At 42.2% G+C, this 8,871-nt stretch overlaps 1 protein-coding gene across 2 annotated transcripts; it reads left to right on the top strand.

Moving 5' to 3' along the window:
- The first annotated feature begins 1,723 nt into the window (after positions 1-1,723).
- On the top strand, positions 1,724-6,244 carry LOC114799919 (mitogen-activated protein kinase kinase kinase kinase 1-like). 2 transcript variants are annotated; one of them, XR_003751295.1, is made up of 15 exons: positions 1,724-1,848; positions 2,024-2,078; positions 2,349-2,450; positions 2,543-2,688; positions 2,833-2,894; positions 3,006-3,061; positions 3,138-3,228; positions 3,323-3,392; positions 3,478-3,609; positions 3,788-3,850; positions 4,135-4,216; positions 4,300-4,491; positions 4,581-5,037; positions 5,543-5,661; positions 6,143-6,244. XR_003751295.1 is itself a non-coding variant. In XM_028996892.1 (13 exons), the coding sequence occupies exons 1-13, from the start codon at positions 1,832-1,834 to the stop codon at positions 4,884-4,886; spliced, it is 1,374 nt and encodes a 457-aa protein (XP_028852725.1). In that variant the 5' UTR covers positions 1,724-1,831; the 3' UTR covers positions 4,887-5,198. The 2 variants fall into 2 exon arrangements, 1 of the variants encoding a protein (XP_028852725.1); XM_028996892.1 differs by lacking the exons at positions 5,543-5,661; positions 6,143-6,244 and having other exon boundaries at positions 4,581-5,198.
- Positions 6,245-8,871: the final 2,627 nt, after the last annotated feature.

Here is an 8,871-nt window from a genome sequence, read left to right as displayed (position 1 = left end):
GCACCAAATTCTTGAGAAGACTGAATTCTTGACAAGACATAAGCAAAAAGGACTTCTTGACATACTCATTAATCTACAGAATTAGCTGCATTTTTTTGTGCAGGTAACCTGCAAAAGGAATGCTTTTTCCCACTCGTATGAACAATCACGTCAATATGAGCTGTTAAAAGTGAAGTGATTGTCACTTGTGATACAAAGCAGCACAGCACATGGTGCACACAGTGAAATTTGTCCTCTGCATTTAACCCATCACCCTGAGTGAGCAGTGGGCAGCCATGACAGGCGCCCGGGGAGCAGTGTGTGTGTGGACGGTGCTTTGCTCAGTGGCAGCTCAGTGGCACTTCTGATTATGGGGCCGCTTCCTTAACCGCTAGGCCACCACTGCCCCCATGTTACACCATCACTGCCGCTCTTCGGTTCATGACCGACAGACATTCGATGAGGCTCTCCCCGTACTACCCGATCACACAAAGCAGCGAATTCGGAGGGAGTCACAGTCGGCTCAGTCATTCTGTCACGGTCACTGGAATCAGAACGTGAGCACGTGTTGGAGGAGACAAGGAACCCCGTTGCAGTGGAAAACAAGGAGGCAAGTAAGTTCCCTCTTAGTTACTCTGCAAATGCAAACTGGCGTGAGCCGCAACACCACACGGATGTTGTTGTTCGCATTAGGGTACAGTAGAGGACGGGACAGGACAAGAGGAAAGAGTTCAGGAGAAAAGGAGTCGATCAGGGCAGGAACGGTCTTACAAAGTGGCGAGGAGAGAGGAGCCGAGTCATGATGACGCATGTCAAATCAATGACTGAGGTAATGGGACTGAGAGTCCCATTACCTCATTTCCGTGTTACTCCCAGTATTTCAGTTTCTGTTTCCTGTATCTCCCACAGTAGTGCCTCACTAAGAAACAAGCATGTCTACCCTGAATCCTAAAGCCTGTTACTTACCAGCCAATAAAAAAGGCATAGACAATAGCAGCATTGCATCTGGGTAAAATGCAACATAATCATCATTGAAAAGGCATCCTGGAATGAAATTAAACATTCAGAAAATGTTGTTGACCCCAATCACAGGCCCTCCCCCTGAAAGGTAAGTGGTGGAGGATGGTAGGGCCGTTACAGACCCACTGCTTCAGCTTGAACCTGAGGCAATCCCTGACCCTGGGACTGCATATTTTTAGGGCCTCATCCATCTTCACTACCTAGCTACACCCCTGCATGCTCTCTCAGATCTGCAAACGAAAGGAGACTAAAAATTCCTTCTTCACGGGGTCTCCGATTCCAATCATGTCTGTTCTCCGTTGTTGTCCCTGGCTGGTGGAACAACCTGCCCTCCTCCACACGACTAGCCGAGACTATCACCACTTTTAAGAAGCAGGTGAAAACCCTCTTGTTCAAAAAATATTACAGACAAATCTAACACTTACACACGCACATGCATACACATTGCACAAACAATACAAAAATGTATAAATACATTATAATTTTTCTTCGTCTAGCACCTGTAACGAATTCGCTCAAAAGGAAATATCTATAATTAATTATAACAGGTTATAATTAATAATAAACATTTAGATTAGATTTTGGGATAGACTGTAGCAGAATTAATGTTACAATTACTTGATCTGTCCGTCCACGGAGCAGATAATATAATTATTTATCAATTCTGGGAACGATTATCCCCCCTTTTGCCAGGAAAGGTAGCTTTCCCACTCTGCATGCTCAGAGAGACACACGCGACCGACTCGGTTCGTCTCGGAGTTTGGCGTTTTTTTCGACTTTACTGCGAAAGAGAAGGACGCTGGAGCGACATAGTCATCGCGGCTACTGTGCGATGCACCAGACGACGAGGTGAGAATGAATTTACACTTGAATCCTGTTTTATTTTACTACAAAAAGGGGGAGTCGCTAGTTAGCAATGCTACAACTAACTAACTAGCCACACAGACATTGGACTCTCGCTCGACATAACCTGTGTGTGTAAATATGAAGGTTTTGCTCACTTTTCTTCTTCTCTTTACCTCAGAGCAGAACGGAACACCACCGACCGCCAGAGGGCGTCAGCGGAGCAGCACCAGCAGGTCAGTCTGTTCATGGCTTCATGATCATATTTTATTCTGCGGACTTGAACAAAGTTTTTGGGCTGCATATGAATGTTAAAAAGTTCGCACCAGTGGAATTTATAATCAGCACAAATTTCACCAAAAATATTGAGGGATTGGGGCATGGGAGACATTGTGAAATCCTCTAATTGACCATCTTGCAAGCTTTAGAAATGTGCTTGTTTTGCATGTCCACACATTGTTAAAAATCAGAGATGTTAAAGCTGTCACTGTACTATTTTTCTACAGCCAGCAATCGCAGCAGCTCTGCAGCGGAGGGAGAAGATGACCACCAACAACATGGAAATTCTTCAGATCCTGGGGACAGGATCATTTGGCAGAGTGTGGAAGGTCATTTAAAGTAGTACAATATGTGTGTGTGTGTGTGTGTGTGTGTGTGTGTGTGTGTGTGATTATGATTTACTTTACTTCTTATTTTGCAGGTTAAGAAAAAAGAGACACAGGAGCTTTTAGCTGTGAAGATGATTCGGTTTCCAGGAAAGAACCCAGAACGGCGCTTGCAAGAGACCCACATTCTGGAGCGACGCCGTCATCCCAATATTGTGGGATTCAAAGACAGCTTCATAGCGTAAGACCCACTCACGGGGCAAAATACAGAGGGAGGGAGGGAGGGAGGGAGAGAAATGGGTGAAGTGATGGAGAAATGTAACGAGTGATGTAGGTGGCTGGTTTACATCTGAAGATAAATGAAATCATTGTTTTGTTATTATAGAAACAATCTCCTGTGGATCTGCATGGAGTACTGCGAGGGCTCCATCAAACATCTTTACAAAGGTACTGCAGCACTTATGTGCATATGATGTGTGTTAACATGACTGTGGAGTTTTCATTGTGTGATCTACTGGCCTACTTATCCTGATTACTGCTTATTGTTTGTACTGATAGAAGCTGGTGCCTTTAGTGACCACCAAATAGCATTTGTGTGCAGAGAGACACTGAAGGTAAGTGCACATGAACACTCGCACTCAACAGACATTCATCTGGTTTTCAGTGTTTGATTAACAGTGTGTGTTTCAGGGACTCGCTTATCTGCACCAAATGAAGGTGATCCACAGCGACGTGAAAGGCGACAACATCATGGTTGGCAGGCAGGGTGCAATAAAAATTGGTGAGTATTGCCCTGGTCCTCCAATTCCAATTATACTGACAGAGAGAAGAACTTATGTAAAGTGAGTGTAATGTTCTCTCATTTCTTTCTACAGGTGACTTGGGATCAGGAATCAACTTCAGCGACATGGACAGAAGAAGAAATGTCTCTGGTACTCCCCACTGGTGAGTCCTCCTGAGAGGAAGGAACTACTGAGTGTGTTGGTCTCTTTTCCAGACCTTGTGTGCTTATATGTTTGTGATTGTATAGGATGGCCCCGGAGGTGATTGTCGCCGTGACCAAAGGACCCTACAACTGTCTCTGTGACATCTGGTCACTGGGCATCACTGCTATTGAAATGGCAGAAAAGAAACCTCCCAATACCGATATGAAGGTCGACAGGTAAAATCAAGCCCTTAAACCACCCCACACACACGTGCACGTATTCTATCTTCTTAACACACATAACACACACTGAGTAACACTTGCATTCAAGTCACACGTTCACATTAACACAAGTGTCACATGAAAAAAGTCCCTGTTGGTGGCTCATTTCATGTTCATGTGTTTTTCCTTACAGGCTTTTTGCAGAAAGATCATCTGAACACTTTAAGCCACCAACACTAAAGGCCGAAAAATATAGGTGAGTTTGTCCATCATGAACCCTGTTGATCATTAGTGATAGAATCCCTGCTCCTACAAAATGGGCTCTCGTACACATATAACATGCAATTTCTTATTAACATTTCTTGTTAACAGACACACACACTGGGTTTTATACTTTTATTTATTTTCCTTTACAGCTCATGTTCAAATTTAACTGAGAGTCTGAATATCGACCTCTTTGGTCAGCAAAGAGGCAAAAAAGAGGCTCGTTGTGTCTACATGTATGTATGTGTAAGATAACATTGACTTTTCTCTCATCAGGTCCGAGATGTTCGCCAGCTTTCTTAAAGCCTGCCTGAAGGAGAAAGCTCAGAACAGACCCAGTGCAGAGGAGCTGCTCTCAGTAAGATTTCCCTCATGTGATCACAGCAGCACAGTCTGAGTGTAACAGTGACGATATTCCTCACGTTTTCTGTGTCTGTGCAGCACACATTTGTGGCTCAGTCACACTTATCCTGCAGTCTCCTGCTGGAGCTGCTTGATTGGCTGAAGCAGGACCTCCACCCACCGGCCTCCCTAGAAGTCGATCGGCCAGAAAACCAGCCCCCAGACCAGAAGGAGGAGGAGGGCAAGGACTGCAGCCGCCCACAGGACAGCAGAAACGATGTCAACTTGGAGGTAAAGACAGCGTTGTGTCCCTGTCCCTAACTCTTTCTGCTGTGATTATTTGGAGCATGACTGACTCTATTTCTTGGTGTGTTTTGCAGGATGCCTCCAGAGATGCTGAGCCTGGAATCGTTTCAGATGTGGACCTGGACAGTACTTCACGGTTGGAGTCTCCTCAGCAGCAGGAACCACAAGTCACACCAAAAGAAGGACAAGAAGATCCTGCGAGACAACTGCCCTGCTCCAGTGACCCTCCAGCACAACATGAAGAACTGGTTTACAGGCCACCTTGCGCAGTGCCGGCTGAGCGTCCACGCCGCCGCCACCGCTTCCGCAAGCGCCTGACACGTTTATTAAATTATATTCCAAAATTGTTCCGCCGCCTCTCTTGTTACCGGAATAACTAACGATGCTTCTTATGTTTACAGAGGAGACAGAAAAATTAGCATGAAAATATGTAAATGTAAATATGATCATTTTTTTGTGCTTTTTTTTCTAGCAGCTGTGACGTCAACCAGAAGTTCAACTTAAAATCTTCACCTGATAAAACCATCACTGGTGAGAATATTTTACGTGTAACATAAAAATACATTCAGCAAGGAATAAACCTCAAACTCTTACACACATTCAGTAATCCTGTAGCCTCATGGTGGCGCTGCTGGATAAGATGAAGGAGGAGGAGAGGCAGCTTGGGACTGAGAGACACTCAGCAGGACAACATGGGGTTTCATTTGGTCTGCTGACTAAAATGGTCCAGACCTGCTTTTATTCTTCTGAGCAGGTCCTCTGTCCCGTCCTCTGGTTCTGCTATAATACTGTGATAGTAGAATTGACAGAAGGAAAGAAGGTTCTGTGGACGTGGGGTGGATGATTTGAATATCATTACCAAAATTATACCTTTGCATGTGGAGGTAAAGCAAATTGTTCTCTCATATGGTCCAGTTTGTTGTGTGTCTTGTGTCCAGAAAAATCTGGAAGAAAACAAGAGAACATCCAAAACCTGTTCTCAGTAGGAACTAATACAGTGTTCATAGTAATTTGTTCTCTGTGAATTCTTTCCAAGAAAAGCAGGCAGACAGTCATTCCCGAGGACCAGGAGGAGGAGGAGACGCAGATTGGGACTGAGAGCCACTCACCAGAACAACATGGGGTGGCATTTGGCCTGCTGACTAAAACTAACAGGTAAATTCCCTGTCATGTCCCGCCCCAAACTCTTTCTGCCGTGATGTTTCCCCTACGAAACAAACGTATATTGCTATACGCTCAAATTTATATTGCAATATTTACATTGGTAAATATATTTCAATATATGAGAAACTTCCCCATATATTTTCAATGCTGTTATTAATATATAATCTCATTTAATGTAGGAACACCACCGAAAATGTTTCAGTATAAATAATAATATATTAAATAGTATAACAATGTTATACTATTTATTCAATATATGAAAACAGCATTTTCATATTGTCATATATTCTATTTCATACATTTATATATTGCTTACATATAAAATATATTATAGAATCTATCAACATATATTCACAATTCACAGTATTTGAATACACACAAAATTGATTGTCACATAATATATTGAGAAATATAGATTTGTTGCGTATGGGTTCTGATCATGTCTGTTTTTATTTCTGGCTGTGTGTTGCAGGATGTACCCAGAAACACCTACACCTCTGTATACTCGGTGCGCCCCAACACTGGCACAAGTCAGCACTCCAGCAGTGGACAAAGAATACCTCTGCTCTGTTTGCAAATTATTGTTAATATTTTAATTTCATTGTGTATATTTTATGTATATTTTTGCTGTATGTTCAGTTGATCTTATTAAAACTGTATATAGTTCTGTATTGAATTTCCCTTTCTGACAATTATTTAACATTTTTTTCAGTGTAATTAACTACATAATTTTATTTGAAATTGTGCAATAAATTGTTCTTCCACTGTTACATACTGACTGGTTATTGTGTATAAATGTGGCTCTGTTAAGATAAGATAAGATATGATAAGATGATCCTTTATTAGTCCAATTTACATTGTCATGGTAGGAAGTGGACAGTACAAGATGAGAGCAACAACAGACAATAGCACGGACTGTATAATATAAAAGTTCACTGCAAGATCCATCTGAAGAGTGGAGAGCTTATTCCCAGCAGATCCAACTTCATTACAAGCTTCTGAGGGATGACAGTATTGAATGCTGAGCTGAAGTCGATAAACAGCATTCTGGCATAAGTGTCTTTTTTGTCGAGGTGGGCGAGGGTTGTTTGAAGGGCAGACAAGATTCCATTTTCTGTGGAGTGGTTTGGCCGGTAAGCAAACTGAAGTGGGTCCAGATTCTGTGGAAGTTGGGTCTTCATGTGCCTCAGAACCAGCCTCTCAAAGCACTTCATAATGATGGGTGTGAGTGCTGTGGGCCGGTAATCATTGAGGCAGGACACAGTTGACTTCTTTGGCACTGGGATGATCTTGGTGGTTTTGAGGCAGGTAGGTACCACAGTGTGTAACACACTCGCCTATGAACCAGAAGACCCACTTACTTCCATTGTGTCCCTGAGCAAGACACTTAACCCTAAATTGCTCCAGGGGGGGACTGTCCCTGTAACTACTGATTGTAAGTCGCTCTGGATAAGGGCGTCTGATAAATGCTGTAAAGTAAATGTAAATGTAAAAATCCAGGTATACTCTCATGTGATTGGCTGTTATAATGTATATAGATATAATATAAATCTAAAATGCAAATTGAATATTACTCAAATTACTGTGAATTAATATGTATATTAATGTAATATTAATGTAATATTAAACTGAAGTGGGTCCAGATTCTGTGATTTATACACAATGTAATCTTGGAATTAATCTAGATTCTAGATTATCTACTGTCATGATCCGGAGTCCGGACCGGAGTTTCATGTTTGTCCTGTGTAATGTTCCCTGATCGTGTTCACCTGGTGTATATTTATATAATTGTATAAAGCTATCCTGTTCGTGTCTGTTCGCGGTCGGGTCATTGTGCGTGTTTATGTTCCCCTGTCTCGTGTAGTTTGTATTAAACCCCTGTCGCGTGATCGTGCGAATGCGTCCTCCTTCATGCCATGTCCAGCCCACCCGTGACATCTACATTAATCTAGATTAAAATGGTTCATTTGAATTCCGGCGAAGGCATTCAGAATATGTGCGCTACCCAAATACTGACTAAAAGTAAGTCTTTGAGAACGGGTTTCTCAAGCCAGGTGGCGCATTAGACCAGGGGCTCATCTCCTGTTTCCAAAATATATCACAAACTGCTTGAGAAAGCTGTTCTACTATGATAATTGGTGATGAAAATAAATTATGTTCAATAAGATGTACTTGTGTTTACCAACTGTTTATTCAGTTAAATAGCTGCATCCATGTTACCACGTCACGTTTGATGTGGTAATTTCTCAGTTCGAAGACTCGTTCTCGCCCCCTACAGTGCAATTCGGCTAGTTATACATCCACGCTAAAATATCAAGGTGAAAGTCATCATAGTGTAGCGGTTCTTCTGATTTCGTTTCTTGAACCACAAATGATGAGCTGACACCCAAGAGATTTTCTGTGCAAAGTGTATTCTGTACAAAAAGCGCCAGAACATCGCGTGTTTCTGCACCTCTCTCTACAATATACAGTATTAAAAGAACATAAAAAAATATTCACAAAATAACACACATGCAAAATATTCCTAATATGTACATAAATTAAAATGAAAGAAATAACTTTTTGCACACAAACCCCACGCACCTCTCACAGCTCACGCCATGTGTCCAAGAGACCTGAACCGGGTCTCAAAAACAAAATAAAAGTCTTTAGGAAATAAGAAACTAAAAGACACAAGAAAGAAGAAATATACTTATAAATCTAGTGTTACCATTTAACTCCGGTACAATAGCTTGCGTAGTATAGACCCAGCTCCCAACACAACTTTGTGAATAGATTAACGGAGATATTTTTTTTTATCGCCCGATAAGAGTCTCACGTTAACGCAGCATGTTAACGCCGATAACGGCCCACCACTAATATATTTTTTTTTTGCATGTTACCTTTGGCGCGCTGCCACTACCTCTTGTTATGTTCGTTACTTTACATATTATAATTTGATCTTCATCTCGATCAATTTGTTCTGCAGATATTACCCTCGTTATTTTTGTCCAATCAGATTTTTGGAGCTCTCATGTGATTGGCTAATAAAATGATGACGTCATCACTCAACTTTATAAATACCTGCGCGTTCCGCTATTCATCAAACCGAGAACAGTCACCTTCGGAAGAGGAGCAGCAGGAGCAGCAGGAGCAGCAGGAGCAGCAGGAGCAGCAGGAGCAGCAGGAGCAGCAGGAGCAGCAGGAGCAGCAGGAGCAGCA

This window comes from Denticeps clupeoides, chromosome 11 (genome assembly GCF_900700375.1).
Source record: "Denticeps clupeoides chromosome 11, fDenClu1.1, whole genome shotgun sequence".
Taxonomy (NCBI): domain Eukaryota; kingdom Metazoa; phylum Chordata; class Actinopteri; order Clupeiformes; family Denticipitidae; genus Denticeps; species Denticeps clupeoides.
This window is presented reverse-complemented; position numbering and strand designations above follow the sequence as displayed.

Bases quoted from the DNA above. Each gene is read 5' to 3' on its own strand.
- LOC114799919 (XM_028996892.1), top strand. The intron at 2,895-3,005 runs GTACTGCAGCAC...TTGTACTGATAG, and splicing joins CATCAAACATCTTTACAAAG to AAGCTGGTGCCTTTAGTGAC. The intron at 3,229-3,322 runs GTGAGTATTGCC...TTCTTTCTACAG, and splicing joins GCAGGGTGCAATAAAAATTG to GTGACTTGGGATCAGGAATC.